The 21,954-nt window shown below is 40.4% G+C and overlaps 1 protein-coding gene across 1 annotated transcript in view; it reads right to left on the bottom strand.

Annotated features, from left to right (window-relative positions):
* Positions 1 to 7,005: 7,005 nt before the first annotated feature.
* Positions 7,006 to 21,954, bottom strand: part of AHI1 (Abelson helper integration site 1) — a 210,209-nt gene continuing 195,260 nt past the window's right edge. Inside the window, exons 24-25 of the mRNA XM_044291599.1 lie at positions 18,126 to 18,205; positions 7,006 to 9,705 (exon numbers count right to left, since the gene is read on the bottom strand). Coding sequence (XP_044147534.1) covers positions 9,489 to 9,705; positions 18,126 to 18,205 — 297 coding nt within the window. The 3' untranslated portion in view covers positions 7,006 to 9,488. The remainder of the gene's footprint in view (positions 9,706 to 18,125; positions 18,206 to 21,954) is intronic.

The following is a 21,954-nucleotide window of genomic DNA, read 5'->3' on the forward strand; positions in this document are numbered from 1 at the left end:
CAATCCACAGTTTTTGCAGATCGGATGTGGACCCATTCATTGCAATTTGGTTGCAAACGACGCAGACAGCACACCATGTGTTGTCTGCATCCTTATGTCCGTTCAGCTGGTGCACTGAAACAATAGACCGTGTCCTATGGTTCGATTCTTGTCCGTTTGCAAACATGATACAAAAACAAAAAGGAAATAGCAACATGCACATGGCTTGCATCCGTGTTTTGCGGATCCACTGTTTGCGGACATATACGGTAGTGTGCATAAAAGGCTTTAATTTTCTGTATCCACAGTAGGATTAAGAGGAAAATTAAACTTTTAAACTTTTCACGCTGGTGTAGATAATAAAGATTAGGTCTAACTAGTGTGGTGATAAATATGTATTTTTGCCTTCCATTCCTTAGAATCCAAATCCCAGTTTAACCAGTGCCAGTACATGGTTCCCAAAAGTGCTTCAATGTCTACTGCCCTAATGCACAGCAAGAAAACTGCCATGAGGTAACTGTCTATGCACAGCATCATACACTGTATCGTTACTGTATCTGTCTGCTGCTCGTCAGTGTAATAAATACGCTAAAGATTGATGTGGTTTTATCTACCAGCGTACCATATATTTTAAACGTTGTCCTTAGCAGTTCTACTCAGAGTTAAAGTGGCCTATATAATCTCCTTTGCAGATGAGTCTCTAGCTTGGACCTTGCTGTTATGGGAATTTATTGTCCCTATCTGCCTTTATCGCCTCTTTTTAGAAAGTCTTAGAAGAACCAGGCAATACTTCTCTTGCTTTGTCTGTACTTCGGTCAATACACTGTCAATTTTGTTTTATTCTGGTGTCAGAATAATTTCCTGGCCTTCTCTGACGAATTAATGAGCCACATAAAAGATAAAGTGGTAGACTGTGACCTTCATTCTCTATCGGATGATCTTCTTGGCTACCAGAGTGGCAGTTCTGTTTTAATAATCCATTAGACACTGATCCAGATAAGATCCTGCATGTGGGTCATACAGTATCTAAAGCATCTTGTTAGGCTGGGTTCACATCTGCATTGTGAACTCCGGCACTGTATATCTGGTCACCGTATCCGGCATACATGCCGGCTTTTAGCTGGACAAAAGATGCTACACAGAAAATTTTATGTCCGTCCAAAAGTTGGCATATATGCTGAAAAGCGGCAAGATTACCGCCGGATCCCATTGTAGTGAATGGGAATCTGGCAGTGGTATCTGGCGTAGATGTGAACCCAGCCTTAGAAGCTTGTTACACTACTAAGCTGTGTGAGACATGATCCAGATAAAATCCTGCAAGTGCGCCAAACAGTATTTCAAACAAAGGAATGAAGATGCAGCCTGAGTGAAGACCTTTGCCTCAATTGTGGACAATGGGGTCATCTCACAGTCAACTGCTTTGTTTGTTCCAAAAATCCCAAGTGAGAAGAGGCAGATCACCTTCGATTAACACTCACTTTCTGATGTTAAAATTCATGTTACTACAAGTTTTCAAGCTATTAATGAGGTCAGTTTGGCATTTTTTTTAATTTTTTATTCAGGCATGCTTTAGATTCCTTGAGGAGCTGGATTCTTTCACATTAAAAAGAAGAATGGAACCTTAAGACCATGAATTGATTATCATGGGTTGAACAAGATCACTGTGAAGAAAACATACCCACTTTTACTGATCTCATTATTTTGGGAGCATGTTATTCTACCAAGATGGAGCTGTGTGAGACCTACAAATGAATCCACAGCTCTGCAATGCCTCTGCTGCTTTCCAGCAGTTCTTAATTATATTTTCAGGGATGTTCTCAATTGTCATCCTAGTTTTTCTAGATTATATCTTAATCTAGTTCCAAGATCTGAAAACTAGATTAAGGGCAATTAATTAAAAAGTTCTCTCAGGTGGTTTCTTCACTCGCTGTCCTAACCATTTATGGTGCTAAAACCTAGGGCTGACCAGCAGCTTTTAAATCTTAAACATCTCAAAACAGTCTTCAGTTCATATTATTCATAATCCTTCAAATAAGCAAATCTTCTTGGGGGTCGATGCTTCCTAAGTCAGAGTTAGTCTACTTTCACACTGGCGTTTTGGCTTTCCGTTTGTGAGCTCCGTTCAGGGCTCTCACAAGCGGTCCAAAACTGATCAGTTTGCATTCTAATACATTTTGAATTAAAAAGTATCTGCTCAGAATGCATCAGTTTGCCTCCAGTCCGTCTCCATTCCGCTTTGGAGACGGACACCAAAACGCTTCTTGCAGCGTTTCCTGTCCGTCTGATGGAACTGAGCCAAACGGATCCGTCCTGGCACACAATGTAAGTCAATAGGGACGGATCTGTTTTCACTGACAAAATCTGGCACAATAGAAAACGGATCCGTCCTCCATTGACATTCAATGGTGTTCAAGACGGATCCGTCTTGGCTATGTTAACAGATGCAGACGGTTGTATTATCTGAATGGATCCATCCATGACTGATCCTCACAAAAAGTGAGTGTGAAAGTACAGTCCTGATCAAAAGTTTAAGACCACTTAAAAAATTGCAAAAAATCATATTTAGCATGGCTGGATCTTAACAAGGTTCCAAGTAGAGCTTCAACATGCAACAAGAAGAAATGGGAGTGAGACAAAACATTTTTTGAGCATTAATTTAATGAAAACAACGAATAAACTGAAACAGGCTGTTTTTCAGCTGATCAAAAGTTTAGGACCACACCTCCCAAAAAAAACTAAAGCTCCCCAAAACAGAAATCCAACTTCCAAACATGAACTCGGTAATGAGTAGCTCCGCTGTTATTGTTTATCACTTCCAAAATTCATTTCGGCATTCTTGATGCAAGCGTTTCCATGAGGTGAGTGGGAACATTTCTCCAAGTGGTGAAGACGGCCGCACGAAGGCCATCTACCTGTCTGGAACTGTTGTCCATTTTTGTAAACTTCCCTTGCCATCCATCCCCAAAGGTTCTCAATTGGATTTAGATCAGGGGAACACGCAGGATGGGCTAAAAGAGTGATGTTATTCTCCTGGAAGAAGTCCCTTGTCCTGCGGGCATTGTGTACTGTAGCGTTGTCCTGTTGAAAAACCCAGTCGTTACCACACAGATGGGGGCCCTCAGTCATGAGGAATGCTCTCTGCAACATCTGGACATAGCCAGCGTCCGTTTGACGCCCCTGCACTTCCTGAAGCTCCATTGTTCCACTGAAGGAAAAAGCACCCCAGACCATTATGGCGCCCCCTCCACTGTGGCATGTAGAAAACATCTCAGGTGGGATCTGCTTGTCATGCCAGCATCAGGACCATCAAGGTTAAATTTTTTCTCATCAGAGAATAAAACTTTCTTCCACCTTTGAATGTCCCATGTTTGGTGCTCTCTTGCAAAGTCCAAATGAGCAGTTCTGTGGCGTTCAAGGAGACAAGGTCTTTGAAGACGTTTTTTGTTTTTGAAGCCCTTCAGTCTCAGATGCCATCTGATTGTTATGGGGCTGCAGTCAGCACCAGTAAGGGCCTTAATTTGGGTCGAGGATCCTCCAGTGTCTTGACGGACAGCCAATTGGATCCTCCGGCTCAGTGCTGATGAAATTTTTTGGGTTATTCCACTTGACTTTTTTGTTCCATAACCCTCAGATTAATTTAAGAAATTCCAAATGACTGTCTTACTGTGTCCCACCTCAGCAGCGATGGCGCTCTGTGAGAGACCCTGCTTATGCAGTTCAACAACCTGACCACGTTCAAAAAGGGAGAGATTTTTTGCATTTAACATCACAACGCGTGACTAACTGACAGAAAATGAATCCACATCTTTGCACAGATTTGGCCTTTTAAAGGCATGTGGTCCAAAAATTTGGATCAGCTGAAAAACAGCCTGTTTCAGTTTAATCGTTATTTTCAATTAATTGAATGCTCAAAAAATGTTTTGTCTCATTCCCATTTCTTCTTTTTGCATGTTGAAGCTCTACTTGGAACCTTGTTAAGATCCAACATGTAAAATATGATTTTTTTTGCCATTTTTCAAGTGGTCTTAAACTTTTTTTTTTTTCAAAACATTTTATTCCTTTCAGCAGACTGAAAATTTTACAGCAATACTCACAAATATACGATACATATATTTCACAAGTTTTGAGTGTCAATTAATAGCAATTGTATTGTTTCTAACAATAGCCAAATAAGGAGCATTAGATCTGGTGAATGAATAATAAACAAATTTCAACACCCCCCTCCCTCAACCCAACCCCTACTGTCTGGATGCAACTCCACCTTAATGTAATCTTTTTTTTTTTTTTTTACTCCTTTTTACCTTGCCTACATGAAGAATAATCAATATAGGCACATCGAAAATACACCTCCTATACCTATGTCTCCTGTCATGTAACTTTTAACTTTCCTAGGGTGCCTCTTATGTCTTTCTGTAGGTACCACTCAGTATGCTTAAAGTTGTTCATGAGCGTTTTTGTGTCTTCTGTCGACAGATGCTTGGCAATAAATTTTGACCATTTATTCAAAAAAGCTGCTGAACCTTTGTTTTTATTGGACTCTGCATCTAATTGATCCATTAGCAGAAAATGCCTCATTAGGCTGTGAAATTCAGTGCCTGTGGGTGTTAGAGGATCTAGCCATTTTTGTAATAAGCATTTCAAGGCCACAAGTAACACCCCATCTATCAATTTGGGCACCTGTATTGTGTCTGGGAATACATGAAACAGAACTACTTCTGGATCACATGGTAGTTCGATATGCCATGTGTCCTTGATCCAAGACAGTATCCATTCCCAGTATTGACGCGTCTTAGGACATAACCACATCCCATGATCCAAATCTGATTTTAGTAGATCACACTTTGGGCATTTATTTATCCACGATTCTGTATTACGCGAATGAGTTATGTTGAAAGCATATATTGCCCTGTGCATTAGTTTCAGTTGAGTTTCCCTCCATTTTTCACTCACTACTGCTTTTCTTGTCCTAATCCACCCCATCATTATCTTCTCTCTCCAGTCTTGGCTCACCAACAGTTTGCCTCATCCCTTACTAATTGTGGCTACCGTTTTGTCATTATCCCTGTCTCTAAGTTGTCTATAGATGTCAGACAATGACCACTTGTTTTCCAAGTGGTCTTAAACTTTTGATCAGGACTGTACTAGTTGGTTCTCTTCCAGTAGTCTGAAACGTGGCTTCTTCGTCAAGAAGTTGTATTCTGCTGAGATAAATTATTCCATTGGAGACCGAATAGTTCCGGCATTGAAACTAGCCCTGGCAGATGGCGAAATTAGAGTGTAAAAAATTTCCCAATACTATCTTTAGTTATTACAAAAATTTGGAGCCTCTCCAATCTTTCCTGTAGCTTCAATACATACTAAACACATGGACACTGTTCTTTTCTCCTTTTCACTTCATCTTGACTTACCGTCCAGCCAACAAGAACCATAGGGTGTAGGCTTTTTCTAGGTCCCTTCATCTGTTTGATTCCCATCCTGAGGATCTGGCAGATATCAATGATCGATCTAAACTGTACTGTATTCTGGTCACGATCAACAGGTGCTGTATCATCCTATACTGCAGCCAGGAGTGTTGTAAAGACTCCCAAGTATGTCATTGTATAACTCAGTCAGGGCTTTATAAAAACATAGGGAAAGGAAACAGACTTCGTTTCCCATAACAACCAATCAGATTTAACCTTTTATTTTCCAAAGGAGCTCTGAAAAATGAAAGGTGGAATCTGATTGGTTGCTATGGGCAACTAAGCCAGTTCTACTTTACACTAGTTTTGTTAAATCTAGCCATTGTGTTTTGATCATAGAATGCACTACTTATTTATTGCAATCTATGGTATTTGCGATCCAGTCATAAATAATTTGGTATCACTATATTGCAGGCATGCTCAACCTGCAGCCCTCCAGCTGTTGCAAAACTACCACTCCCAGCATGCCTGAACAGCCTACAGCTATCAGCAGGGCATTGTGGGAGTTGTAGTTTTACAACAGCTGGGGGGGGCCGCAGGTTGAGCATGCCTGCTATATTGTAATGACCGACAGAATAAAGGTAATGTGTAGTTTTTACCACACAGTGAATGCTTTAAACATGAAACAATGTTTTTCTCCAATCCAACCCCATTAAGGTTTTTCCCAAGCTTCCTCACACATTACATGGAATACTAAATAGTTCCATTATAAACCACAACTTATCCTGCAAAAAAACAAGTCGTCATACAAGTTAGGGCGTGCTCACATGGGCGTTACGAGTTCTGTTATTGCGTCTGGTTTCCGTTATGCAGGACGGTTAAGAAACTCCTGTCGACATGACTTTCTTTCCCGTCCTGCATAATGGAAACCAGACGGATCTGTTATGCTTGCCTATAGACCTCTTTTATGACGGATCAAAACGGAAAGCCTCTAAACATTTCAGTTTTTGATTCCATCTCACGAATTCTATTATAACCATGTTATAATGGAAAGCAATAACGGAATTCATAATGTGGATGTGAACCCTCCCTTAACAGAAAAATAAAACAGTTATGGATTTTGGAAGGCAGAGAGAAAAATAAAAATAAAAAAAAATATGACAATTGGCTGAGTTAATTCCACTAACTACTGAAACCCACATTTATGTACAGCGCATATTTTCTGCATGTTAGCATTACATAATTTCTCCAATATGCAGGTTTGTTTTTTTCAAATGTTTTTTTCCTTCAGTTTGTTAAGTAATCATATTTGTTTTTTTCACTTTTTGAACGTAGGAACATGTGCAGGGATTATTGTGGTTGGCGCGTGGGGAATATTTCATAGTTCAGTGCCCAAATGCTGCTAGTCTCACTTCTTTCTTTTTATCAATGGGCTTGTGTTGTGTCATGTGGCAAATGTAGCATTATCTAATTTTAATTCTGTTGACATCCTCTCTAGAGAGTCATAGGTTAGGTTTTCTTTTTTCCACAACAAAATAAGTGAAAATATACCAAAAAAAACAACAAGTTGTCCAACACTGTTCAATTTAAACATATTTAATAAAATATAAAATCATAGTGGACACTGTGAACACATCCATTCATTTTTTTTGTGTTCTTTAACATAGTAAAACAATTTCACATCACCACATTCCTTCATTAAAAGCTATTCTTCATCAAAAAGGTATAAATATATAATTTAATTGTAATGTACATTAATGGTAAAATAAAGTGCATTTTTGTTAATTTCCGTGAGAAAATTATTTACAATTTACAAGTACTTTTAACACAAAGTAATTCACAAAATATACATTTGCTATCATATGTATATACACATATAGCTTTGCTACATATTAAAATGTAGATTTTATGACAGAGAAATAGCAGTTGGGTTCTTAGGCTATGTTCACATGGCAAAAAAATGGAGGAGAAAATCATTGGTAGACCAAAATGAAAATCTGCTTTTGCACTGCACTGCAGTTTTTGCCTGTGTGAACATAGCCTAAGTGATCAGTCTACTACTTAAAACTGCTGATGTAAAACTGGAGTGTTTGAATTAAAAATAATACGGTAACAGGAGAGTGCCATGTACCAATTGAGCATTTCTGACCTTGGCCACAATGGATCTGAAATTAAAATTAAAATTTGTAGCTAAAAGATTGCTTTTACAAGATATTATTAAAGAGCATCTGTCAGCACGATCAACCCTATTAAACCAGGCACAATGTCTGGTAGGGTTGATCACGCTGAGTAAAATGATATATTTCTATTTTTCTGTAGGGTCGATAGTTACAGAGATATATAAGTTTTTAAGTGTATGCAAATATATAACATATTTGAAGCATCAAAGGGCTGGCTGTAGTGCTAGGAGCACTGCTAGGGCATCACCTCTGTGTTCTCTGTACTACCTCTGCCCTTCGATTAAACGGGCTTGACCTCTCATCTAGTCCTGTGTTTTTGCACAAGAGCAGATGCTGCTTCCCGAGCTTGGGAAGCAGCAAAAGATATGTGTCACAAGTGCTGAGTCGGCTCAGTGGCTCTGCGCCTGTGCAGTGGATCTGATGAGCACTGCTTTCCAAGTTGAACAATCATTGATCACTTCACAATCACTGATGACTTGGTGCTTGCACAGTGGATATTCTACTGCTTCCCAAGCTCAAGAAGCAGCAGAGAGTAGAGAGAGCACAGTGGCATTGCACTAGCAGTGCTCCTAGCACTAAGGCCAGCCCCTTGGTTCTCTAAATAGGTAATGTGCTTAAATGTAATAATCTAAGCCACTGCACAAGCACAAGTTCATTGAGCTAACTCGGCTCTCATGCAAATACACAGGGCTAGATGTCAAAGGGCAGTGACCATAGGGGCGTTGCACTAGCATTGCTTTTAGCGCTGTGGTATGCTCCTTGTGCTCCAAATAGGTCATTTTCACAAACATAAAATGCTATATGTCTCTGCAACTATTGACCCAACAGAGAAAATAAATGTATCATTTTACTATCAGGTAATATGCCTGGTTAAATAGGATTCATCATGTTGACAAATGCTCTTTAAACACATAAGGCTTTATTCTACTTGAAGTTTGTACTGCCAACCAGTACCCTGCTCTGTACTGATGAGGGGAAAGAGCCCCAAAACCTCGGTCTACAACAGGGCGCCTCTTGCCTGTAGAGGCAGCTCTGATTTGGCTATTATGAGATAAACTCCCTTCATCTGGAGGAGAGGTAATTTGCATACTTTTCCCATGCAGTATTGCCTGGAGGAGAGCTAATGTACATAATAATCCCATGTAGTATTGTCTGTATTTAAATTTCCATACCCCACCTGGATCTTTTCAATGAGAACCCCCTCCCCCCATACCAGCTGGGTCTCTTTAATCATAAATTATTCTTCCAAAAAAATGTATGTACAATTTCCCTTCTTCAGCGCTTTCATGTGTGAGATAATGTCTCTGATAAACTTTCTGGTCAGTATTTGAAAGGGGAGCTGGGGGGCTACGTAGCTGGTAGATTAGTAAAACAGCCAATTGTGCAGGAGAAAACATGGTCAGGTGACTCATATATGCACCATGGATAATGTGAATTATTTGTTCATAAGAACACCTTTAATCTACCTATGATCTAGATCGGTCTCTGTAAATGGCAGAATCCTAGGAAAGCAGATAAAGTGGTAAAACTATTGGTATTATAGGTAAACATATGATGCACAAGCAATGCTAGTCCTCCGTATTGGCTTATTTTGATACTTCCTATAGTAATTAGTGTCTTACATCAACCGACAATAGTCCAAGACTTTCCAGAGATTTAGAAAGGTGAGTCTATTGCTAAAAGATGAAGTGTGCGCCAGTCTCTGGTGCTGTTCTTGGACCATTTAATATACTTTTAAGTAGTTGGCATAGCTTGGTGCAGTAAATAAGTTTGCCATGTTGTTAATGAGTACCACTCCCCAAGTCATGTTTTTGGGATTGCTCTTACCGTGTCAATTCAGCACATATTTATTGTTCATTATAAAAATGAGCAAAAATAATATAATCTAATATTTCCTAAACTTTACTGCACTTTCTCAACCTTCATATTACTCATCCGGCTGAAATGCAATATTTGTCTTCCCAACCAAGGTGATTTGTTTCACGCTTTTCTTCTTTTTTGTCTTAACACTACTCTCTTGCCTTGGTTGACCACGATCATTCATGTCAGAAACTACAGATGGGGAGAATGTTGTAAGTAGATTCACAGGCTGTGAAGTAAAGTCAGGAGATTGTCTCTTCTGCTGTATTTTCTGTCTCTTTCCACTATTAAAAGAAACCATACAATATAAATATCACATAAATAGCATGCATATTTCCAGACTGCAATACTGGTACAAATTGATATTCAAAGGACAAAATACACCCTGACTTTCTTTTATGCTTTAGTATTGTGCTGTATGTAAGATGCAGAGATGCTTTACCATGACTCCCCACACACAGACTAGAAGACCGCACTTTCTGTGCCTACAAAATGCTAAAAGTTATAAAAAACAAAAACAAAAACAAAAAAAGTGATGTTCCTTTCTCAAGAGGACCACGATATAACAGATTCTGAAGGGTCTGACCTACAATTGCAAGTATGCATTGTTATTACAATATAATAATGAATAGAAAAAAACCATTATTTGGGCATATGTAAAATTGAAGCTTATAATAAAGAAAAAAAATAGTTATTCATTGAAAGTTCAAGTTCATCTGTTCTAAATAGTTTGGTTTATATTGTTAGTTGTATTCTGAAAACATCCAAATATATTAAATAATTGGCAAACTGTATATTTATATTGAAGGCAAAATCTAAGAAAGCTAAGGAAAGAACAAATAATTACTTTCTGTTGAAAAACTGTGCATATTTTGCAAAACGAATGCAAAAAATCCTGACTGAGTTCTGTCTACCCGTTGCGAGTCTCTGCAGTCACAAAACAAAGGTATGTGTGTCTCCAATACAACTACTGAACATGTCAAGGCCATAGTTGAGAAGCACACAGGAACAGGACTCAACATTTATATCTTAACGGGTTGGACATAATTACATTTTCCCACTGTATTTCATTGTCCTAATTTCTTATGTAATGTTACAGTTTCTGGGCAAAACCTTATTTTACTTAAAGGGCATCTGACAACAGATTTGTGCCTAAAACTGGCTGACCTGTTACATGTGCACTTGGCAGCTGAATACATCTGTATTGGTCCCCTGTTCATATGTGCCTGTATTGCTGAGAAAAATGATGTTTAAATATATGCAAATTAGCCTCTAGGAGCAATGGGGGCGTTGCCAATACATATAGATGCTTATAATTCTCTGCACTTTGATTGACGGAGCCCGGCAGTGTTAACGTCATCACGCTTGGCCCTGTCAGTCAGACAGCTAATAGTTTATTTTTATCATTATTAATACAATGCAAAGTGAATGGGCAAAAAAGAAATCTAAATCAAATCAATAATTGGTGTAATCACCCTCTGCTTTCAAAACAGCATTAGTTCTTCTAGGAAGACTTGCACACAGTTTTTGAAGGAACTCAGCAGGGAGGTTGTTCCAAACATCTCGGAGAACTAAACACAGATCTTCTGTGGATGCCGACTTGCTCAAACCCTTCTGCCTCTTCATGTAAACCCAGATAGATTTGATGATGTCAACAGGGCAAAAATTATCTGCGGGGATCCAACTCACCTCGGCCACAGCCTTTTCACTCCCCTACCCTCTGGTAGGCGTCTTAGAGCCCTACATGCCCGCACCACTAGGCTGAAGAACAGCTTTTACCCCCAAAGCAATCAGTCTCCTAAATGCTCGGAGATTGTTGCCCCTTCCTAGGATAGAAACTACCACAGACTGAAAGTGACTGCTGCATTCATGACCCCATGATGACCTCTTGTCTGCAGTGGTGTCTGAATCAGTGTGTATATACTCACAAGCACTTCCTACTTTGCACTTGCTATATATATGCTGTGAACTGTGAATAGTAATGCCTTCTAGTGCAATGTTTTTTTTTTTTTCTAGTGTAATGCTTTAGTTTAAATGACAGTTCTTGTTCCCCTGTCCATGGCATCTAGGATTGCTCCAAACAACATTTCATTGTATTGTACATTGTATTACATTGTATTGTACAGTGACAATAAAGGCATCTTATCTTATCTGATGTTGAGATCAAGGCTTTGTGGAGGCCATATAATCACTTCCAGGACTCTTCTTCTTTACTCTGAAGATATGTTTATTAGGCTTTACGTTTGGGGCCAATTAGATGCCTCTCTGTTGGTATTGCATGATAAATATCTTGCGATTATTTCTCAGCATTGCAGACACCATTAATCGTGACCGAATCCCCCACTCCATTTGCCGAAATGCAGCCCCAAACTTGCAAAGAACGTCTACCATGCTTGATTATTGCCTGCAGGCACTAAAGATTGTACCGCTCTCCAGCCTCTATTACAGCCAAATACTTGACTCAACAGTTCAGAGCACCTGCTGCCATTTTTCTGTACCCCAGTTCCTATGTGGCAGTTTATATGCAAAAAGGCTGGAGAGGTGTACAAAAATGAGTGTCTTCAGTGTAAAGAAGAACAAGGAGTCCTGGGAGTGATGATATGGCCCCCACAGAGCCCTGATCTCAACATCATCGAGTTTATCTGGGATTACATGAATAGAGAGAAGGATCCGAGCAAGCCTGCATCCACAGATGACCTATCTTCAAAAACTGTGTACCTACAAGAATTGATGCTGTTTTAAAAGCCTAGTATGGTCACACCAAATATTCATTCTCCTGCCTAAAAGTTTTGCACAGTACTGTATTTATAAGAAAATGTATTTAGTACTAAATAACTGCATTTTGTAATTGTATTTAAGGAGTTTTCATTATTTTTCTTAAAATCCCATAAAGGGATTACTGTTTTAAAAGTTTATTTAAAACTAATAGCATTAGTCTTCTGTAACTGGCCTAACAGGAGCCTCAGTGAACCCTACATCTACAGGGACCTTCAAAGTCTCAGGGTAGACTGCACAGGGATTCCCCAATCATATGATCCGATCTAAAGGAGGAGCTTCTTGATCATGCTGATCGTAGCCATCAAAGGGTTAGACTTCCTGGATCGGAGGAAGCCATAGGGGAGGGAAGGCCAACCTATGGCTCTCCAGCTGTTGTAAAACTACAATTCCCACCATGCCCTGCTGTAGGCAGCCTGGGCATGCTGGGAGTTGTAGTTTTGCAACAGCTGGAGAGCCGCAGGTTGGCCATCCCTGCCATAGGGCATGGGATATCTGTATACTACTTATTCTACGGCACTGCAGAATGAGGCCCCAATGACTGCCACAAAAGGATGTACTAGTGATCATTAAGTGGTTATAGTGATGTCCTATCCTCAGAATAAGTCATCAATATCAGATTAGGGGGGATGTCTAACACCCGGTAACTACACCATTCAGGTGTTTGAAGAAGCCTTGGTGCTCATGCGAGCGCTGCGTCCTTCTTATCATTTACCTGCCTCCTAGACTTGTACAGCTTCATTTAAGTGAACAGGAGACGAAGCCTTAATTACACTGCACTTCCGCTACAATCTAGACGGCATGCAGGTAACCTTTGAAAAGGATGTAGAGCTCTCACAAGCAACGCGGCCTTCTTGAAACAGCTGATCAGTAGCAGTATCAGGTGTTGGACCCCTGACAATCTAATATTGATGACCTATCCTGAGGACAATGCATAACCCCTTAGGCCCCATTCACATGAGCGAGATTTCCATGTGGGTGCGATGCGTGAAGTGAACACATAGCACCTGCACTAAATCCTGACCTATTCATTTCATTGGGTCTGTGTACACGCATCAGTTCTGCGTTGCGTGAGAATTGCAGCATGCTTTATATTCAGCGTTTTTCACGCAGCCCTGGCCCCATAGAAGTGAATGGGGCTTCAGTAAAAAATGCATTAATGTCCAGGTGCAATGCGCTTTTCACCGATGGTTGCTAGATGTTGTTTGTAAATCTTCAACTTTTTTTTAACGCGCATCAAAACTGATTGCACCCGCGCGGAAAACACAAACACAGCGCAATTGCAGACAAAACTGACTGAACTTGCTTACGAAATGGTGCGAGTTTCACTGAATGCACCCGGAACACATCCTGACACAATCCGTATCGTTCGAGTGAAAGAAGCCTTAAGATAATTTTACTAACTGGGGGCATTTGGAGACGGCGCTAAACACATATAAGAGTTCACAAGTATGGCCATATGACATGGTAAGTATATCTTCCTCAAACCTTTCTTCAGGATGACCTGGGAAGCAGCTCTTATTTTTTATCCAGGGTCTTTTTGTGCCCTGGGACATTTTCAAACATAACTAGTCAAAAAGATTTTTTGTCTTTTTACCTTCACAATTGTTAATATAAACTATCAGGAAGTAGGTCTGCACAATATATCGCCAAAGCAATTGCAATAAATCGCCATATCGTAATCGCCAGTTGGCTGACCAAAAAATTGCTGCAATTGTATTACCATATTTTTCGCTTTATAAGACAAACTTTTTTTCCCCCAAAGGTGGGGGGGAAATGGCAGTGCGTCTTATAAAGCGATGGTTGATATTTTATGTGGCTGACACGGATGTATCGCGGCCCGCTATGCTGCACAGCGCGGCCGGGGATACATCAGTTACTGTGCGGGGAGGGAGGAGGTGCTGGAGGCAAGTCGTTATTTTAATGAACAAATGTTCTTCTAGTTATTCTATTTTATTTATCTGTTCTGTGCAGTGCTATTAAGAAAACGGCAAGCTTTGTATTTTGTACTTTTGCAGTAATGCAAATATGTTATTTAATTTAGTAAAATATGTTTTATTTTGAAAAACATTGTGCATTTCAGTTCTTGAGTTAAGCATAACTACATTTCAGCATTATCAGTAATTTGTGTGTGCTTTTGCCTTGAATATCCAAGCAAATAGACCTCTAGCACAATTCCCTTAAAATATCGCATCGCATACCGTTATCGCAATTTTTAGGGCCCTAATCGCAATCGCACAAAATTCCCATATCGTGCAGCCCTAACAGGAAGCAAGTCCATCAGAACAAAGAGTAGAGGCTTTGTGATTTTTGTGGGGCTCACTTTACCATTCACTCAAATAAAACTGTATAGTAGGAGGGCATAAAAAAACTGTAGTAGCATTTCTAGGCAAAAGTGGTAGGTTTAAACGTCAACAAATAATGTACATGAACATTTAATGAATTTGGAAACTAATTTCAAATATAAAACTCATGACAAATCCCCCCTATATGCATCTGCAGAGATCCTTCTGCTCTACAGCAATGATGTCTGCATCACATTTTTGAAGTTTGACTAGTTTAGGGTTGCTCCATTTGGACATTTATGGCATATTGATCGGAAGTACCATAAATGTTCGCTTGGTGCGGGTCCCACTCCGATCTCAAGAATCGAGAGCCAGCACTCAACACACAGAAAGCTTCACATGCGCAGTGTGATCTCTATTCATGGAGAGGCCCGTTAACATAGCTATCAGACATTTAAGACATATTCTTTAAGCCTTCTATCAATATGCCATAAATGTCCAGATTAGACAACTCCTTTAAGAGATGAGCTGGCATACCGTTACCAACATTTTAACACAGCCAGACTTCATAGCTAATGATCTGAAAGCATCTTTTACAATGGACATCTGTGCTGCCATAATAAAAACAGTGAGCACTAGTGTACATGAAGGGTTACCACAGAGGAAACCACTGCACTCCAAAAAACACCCAGCGTTGCGCTTGCCTTATTGTTAAAGACCACCTGGATGTTATAGTGTACTGCTGAACATGGTTTGTGAACAGACGGTGCAAGTTTAATGAAACACAAAGTTAACAATATATAGTGAGAAAAAAAATGGATATCTAAACCTACAGATGGGTCATTCCTTTTCATTCCTCTTGGCTTCACCTATCCCAGGATAAGCAAAGTAATGTCAGTTTTGGAAAAAGCCTGATTTTGTGATGTTGGACATTGTTTATGCTACATGTGTCTATACATGGCCAGCCAGTTGTTGTGACGTGTATTGCAGCCTGCCTAGGGTTTTGTTAGCATGTCGAGACTTAAAGAGGACCTTTCACTAGAATAAAACAACACTAGAATAAAATAAACTAACTATACAGACATGGAGAGCGGCGCCCAGGGATCCCCCTGCACTTACTGTTATACCTGGGCGCCGCTCCGTTCTCCCGTTATTGCCTCCGGTATCTTCATAGTTAGGCTCCACGCAGGGGAACCTGCCGGCGTCTCATTCTCCCATGCTGTAGCGCTGGCCAATCGTAGCGCTCATAGCCTGAGAGGCTTTTTTTTCTCTCAGGCTATGAGCTCAGCGCTGCGATTGGCCAGCGATACAGCATGGGAGAATGAGACGCCGGCAGGTTCCCCTGGGTGGAGCCTAACTATGAAGATATCGGAGGCTATAACGGGAGAACGGAGCGGCGCCCAAGTATAACAGTAAGTGCAGGGAGATCCCTGGGCGCCGCTCTACATGTCTGTATAGTTAGTTTAGATTTTTTATTCTAGTGAAAGGTCCCCTTTAAAAAGGGTTGTCTCACTTCAGTAAGTGGCATTTATCATGTAGAGAAAGTTAATACAAGCTAATGTATTGTAATTCTCCATATTGCTTCCTTTGCTTTCTGGATTAATTTTTCCATCACATTATACACTGCTCGTTTCCATGGTTACAGACCCCCCTGCAATCCATCAGTGGTGGTCGTGCTTGCACAATATAGGAAAACGCATTAGCCTATGTGCGCTCCCATGGTGCTGGCCACCAGAGAGGCTGATGCTTTTTCCTATAGTGTGCAAGCACGACCACCACTGATGGACTGCAGAGTGGTCTGTATCCATGGAAACGAGCAGCGTATGTGATAGAAAAATGAATCCAGCCAGCAAAGGAAGCAAAATGGATAATAACAATACATTAGTAAGTGCTTTGTATTAACTTTCTCTACATGATAAATACAACTTACTGAAGTGAGACATCCCCTTTAACAAAATAGGTGGAAAGGCAATTTCTAAGATCAAAAAGCGTGAGAAAATGAACAAGGAGAAACTGCATAAAGAAAAACCACGTGCCAATATATTTTTGTATTTTCAAAAGATTATATTGCAGTAACCAATGGGATTCGAACACCTGCTTGACCTACTTTAAATAGTTTATCTAATTTTAATACCTTCCTGGCTGTTCAAGAAGACAAGCTAAAAAAATATATGAAAATACAACTAGTAAAACAGGCCAAAATACTTCTCATATAGGATTATTTCTCAAGAATGAATCATTTTAAAAATATTGGTCACAGATGAGCCACGTACATTTTCTATCAATGCCATTTTCTGATAAACCATCTGCCTAGCACTGGCACTGTAAAATTCTGGGAGTTGTGTTCAATAGGGCAATGCAAAGAGTGAAATCAGTGTCAAATCCGCAGCATTTCAATTTAGTGGGTTTTTTGCAATGTGTGAACGCACCCTTAGGCCTCTTTCACATGAGCGTGTCCGGATTAGGTCCGGATGCGCCCCGATGCATTGCGGCAAACAAGCGCGAGTAGCAACACTATTGAAGTCAGTTTTGACTGCAATTGCGTTCCGATGTTCCGTTTTTATCGCGCGGGTGCAATGTGTTTTGCACGCTCGTGATAATAAAATCGACTGTGGTACCTAGACCCGAACTTCTTCACAGAAGTTCAGGTTTGGGTTAGTTGTAGTGTAGATTGTATTATTTCCCCTTATAACATGGTTATAAGGGAAAATAATAGCATTCTGAATACAGAATGCATAGTAAAACAGGGCTGGAGGGAATTTTTAACTCACCTTAATCCACTTGTTCGTGCAGCCGGCATCTCTTCTGTCTTCATCTGTGAGGTAAAGGACCTTTGATGCGAATTAAGGTGAGTAAAACATTTTTTTAACTCCTCCAGCCCTATTGTGCTATATATTCTGTATTCAGAATGCTATTATTTTCCCTTATAACCATGTTATAAGGGAAAATAGTAATGATCAAGTCCCCATCCCGATCGTCTCCTAGCAACCATGCGTGAAAATCGCACCGCATCTGCACTTGCTTGCGGATGCTTGCGATTTTCACGCAGCCCCATTCACTTCTATGGGGCCTGCGTTGCGTTAAAAACGCACAAAATAGAGCTTGCTGCGATTTTCACGCAACGCACGAGTGATGCGTGAAAATCACCGCTCATGTGCACAGCCCCATAGAAATGAATGGGTTCGGATTCAGTGTGGGTGCAATGCATTCAACTCGCGCATCGCATCCGTGCGGAATACTCGCCCGTGTGAAAGGGGCCTTACGGTGGCATGTGAAAAAGCTGCAGGGAATTTGATTTTCCCATAGCTATAGCCCTTACTTCTACTACATGGTTAGTGGTAGGAAGTTGGCGAATTGAACCCCCGTTTTCTAATATCTCAGTCTGTGCGCCTTTAAACCAGAAATACACTATATGATTAAAATAATAACTGATACCTGTTAAATACAAAAGTGGTTTATTTTAAAAAAAAAATCACAACAAAATAACAGCCTTCAAATTCAAAATAACTAATAAAATCTCCGGCAGTGACTACATGACATTTTTCATTCAATATTTTATACATAAAAATACGTTGTCATAAAATTATTTTTTTGACATGGTGAAATACGAGGAAAAAAAAATCTATTTAATCAATGTGTCTTACGGTGTCACAGGTGAGCCTACATCTGTGTCACGATGTGACATAAATTTCAGATCCTTTGACTTGCTGGGGACTGCTGACATCTGCAAAAACAACAGACAGACACTGTAGTAGTATGAAAGACATGGAGGCCATGTCTATACATCTAACAAACCCACCGGCTTCCTGGGGAAAGAGAGAATATACCCCATTACCAACACACTGTCTCATTTGAGGTCTCCTTATTGAAATGTGGTAGGAAATGGGTTCAGGCCCTACTTTCTCCCAGTCAGGCAATTTTCAAGTGAGAAACAAACTTTAGAAATGACTCAGAGTAAAATCTTACCTGCACCTGGCTGATCACCAGTTATACAGAGGTTTACAAGTCTAACCACACAAAGTCATCGCAGTGTCAAACACATGAAATGGTCTCTGCGAGAAAAGCTCCTACCTTGGAAGTCCAGCAGTATAACAGGGAACACTTTTTTAGGCCAGTTAAAACCAGATAGCAGCGCATATCATTTTTTAATAATCCGTTTTCATTTTCTGATTGCAGATGTTTTTATTCTATTTCCTAAACATTATTATAGGGGCGGCCATCTTGCCTGAGCTGTCCTTAACAGCATTTAGAGAGCATTAAAAAAATTAGTTTACGGCAGCCCCATGGTCCACAGACACAATGGTCTGGAGGGGCCTCTTTGGGAGAGTTTCCTAGGCATGCTCTGTGACCTGTGCAGAGGTCAGGAGGGAGCAGATAAGCTGTGATATCACCTACTGTGAATGGTGGATCCTGTGTTGTCTGTACACAGAATTCTATCTGTCAATCTAATCCTGGCTGTAATAATAGGCGGTAAAGTGAAAGAAGTGGCGCCTATTATTAGGCTAAGGGTGCATTTACACCAACAGATTATCTGACCAATCACTGGCCAGATGGCCATTTACACACACAGAATTCTATGTATTAAATAAGGAGAGAAAAGAAGAAATGAATCGCACATCCACTGCTAATGCTATGATTTCATCCCTGCAGGAGACAGCACTAAATAGCGCATGTGTACCACCTCCAAGCTACATGCTAAATGAGGCATTTGTGTACATTTTGATCAAAGGCAATAAGCCCACTCACCACGCCAAGGTTGCCTCTATGAGTGGGTCCTAACCTAAACCTAACTACAGCGCTGGTGGTCACCGTGTAGCGCTGCGCCAATTTTAGGTTAGGACCCACTCATAGAGGCAACCTTGACGTGGTGAGTGGGCTTATTGCCTTTTGAGCAAAATGTACACAATTGCCTCATTTAGCATGTAGCTTGGAAGTCGTACACATGCGCTATTCAGTGCTGTCTCCTGCAGGAACACAGGGATGAGATCATAGCATTAGCAGTGGATGTGCGATTCATTTCTTCTTTTCTCTCCTTATTTCATACATTTACACACACAGATCTTTTGTTATACGCACCAACTATTGGTCTTATTGGACAGAAATTGGATAGTCTGTTGGTGCAAAAAATTATTTAAAAATATGCTAAACATAGAAATCGGATTTAATGAACAGGTCATTTTCTGATGACACATTTCCTTTAAGAATCCTGAGGAAATTGTAGTCACATTTCATGTATTCCTAAAGCTATTTTATATACTGTACATTGCTTGCTAAGAACCAGACAGAATGGAAACAGAGGGGCACATTTATTAAGACCAGCATTTTAGACGCCGGTCTTAATAAGCCCCTGAGCTAGTGGTGGATCTCCGAAGTTATGTAGAGGCACCGGCCTCTACATCAGGGTACGATCACACGACCATAAGTGTTTTGTGGTCTGCAAAACACGGATACCTGCCGTGTGCGTTCCGCAATTTGCGGACCGCACATGGCCAGCGCTATATAGAGAATGCCTAAGCATAGGACATGCTCTATCTTTTTTGCGTGGCCACAGAACAGAACGGATGCGGACAGCACAATAAATGGGTCCGCACCCGTTCCGCAAATCCATTTATACGGTCGTGTGAATGCACCCTTACTTTGGAGAATCCACCGCCACTTCTAAATGTAAGACAGTTTCCTAGCAGTCTTATATTTAGACCATTCTCTTCGCCTAAACCAGGTGTAGAAAATGATGAATGAGACAGGCATGCCGGCCCGTCCGCCCCCACCCCTCCTTTTTTAGACCTGGCATGTAACAGAATCTGCACCAGATATACGCCAAAAAATCTGTTCGTAAATGACCCCCAGAGTTTTTACATTTCGGTGTTTAGCATCTACCTAGGGAAACTAGACTGTAAGCTCAATGCCCCAAAAACTATATGAAAAAGCATTCTCTCCCAGTGGTGTGCTGCAATATACACAGATAATACATAAAAAATAGTACACAAAATAATCTATCAACACAGTGGCGCACATTTACTAATCCTAATTTAATTTGTAGACATAGACACAATAAATGGAGACAGACTGAAAATGCACCAAATTTATCTGGTGCATCTTTAGGCAGAGTCCACACTTCAGTTATTTGGTCAGTTATTTCCATCAGTTAGGGTGCATTCACACAACCTTATGTATTTTGCGGTTGACAAAACGAGAATCCAAATCCCTTTTTTTATTTTTTATTGCGGATCCATTGTAATTTCTTGTCTTTTTTTGCGAGGCCTCGGGACGGACATACGGATGTGGAGGGCACATGGTGTGCAGTCCGCATTTTTTTTTGCAGCCCCACTGAAAGGAATAGGTCCGCATCCAATACGCAAAAAATGTTGCGCCAAAATTCCTCATTCTTTGTCAGTGTCCGATCTTGGATAACATGCTTATATGACTAAACTGCAATACATGTGATAATGTAGCCAGTCTTTAAGTCAGATTTGGGGTTGGATTCAAAATAAAAAAAAATTTCTTCTTTCTTATGCTCAAGTTCACACATACTGTAAATATTAAAAGGGCAGACTTTTTTATTATTGCATTCTACTTATCTTTGTCTAAAAGTTATTTTTCAAACTGTTCTTTATAAAAAAAAATGTCAACAAACAGTTTTTCTCTTTAGCCTTCAGTTTCACTGCATCTGCAGACTGTTTCTTCTCCTTCTCACAGCTCATAAACAAGGGACTGCCGTAAAAGATGACATGCTGTGGATTTTTAAATAAATAGAATTTGCTGCAGATTTTTTTAAATGCTGTTAGTGAATGGGGTGTGTTAAAATGTGTTTCACTTACATTGTACTGCACTTTGTTGCAGAATTTCAGTGTCAAACTAAATCCTGCAACAGATTTATGAAATGTGTGAGGTCAGCTTTACAATCCAATTCTAGTTTGGGGAAAGACTAATGGAATCATTTATCAAAGTATAACTGGCTTAGTTGCCCAGAGCTACCAATCAGATTCCACCTTTCATTTTTAATAGCTCCGTTGAAAAATGAAAGGTGGAATCTGATTGGTTGCTATGAGCCACACCAGTTTGATAAATGACCCCAATAAGACTTGCATGTGATATAACCAGGTTTGGACTGGCCATAGACCCTACAGGGAAATTTCCAGGAGGGCCTGCTATCACTCACGTATACACATATAGCAGCTTAAAGGGGTTGTCCAGGTTCAGAGTTGAACCCGGACATATCGCCATTTTCACCCAGGCAGCCCCCTTGACTTCATGCTCTGATGCTCTTCTTTGCCCTGCGCTAAATCACGCAGGGCAAAAGCATTTCTGGAGTTTCGGTGACTCTCCATGGGGCTGCCAGGCGGAAGCTTCTGTCCAGCAGTGAGTCCGGTGACGTCACCGGCACTGATGGGTGGGTTTTAGTGCTGCCCTAGCCGTTTTACATGAAATGCTCCGATGCTAACATCATGGGAGCCTGCCTGGGTGAAATTATGG

Source organism: Bufo gargarizans, chromosome 4 (genome assembly GCF_014858855.1).
Source record: "Bufo gargarizans isolate SCDJY-AF-19 chromosome 4, ASM1485885v1, whole genome shotgun sequence".
Taxonomy (NCBI): Eukaryota; Metazoa; Chordata; class Amphibia; order Anura; family Bufonidae; genus Bufo; species Bufo gargarizans.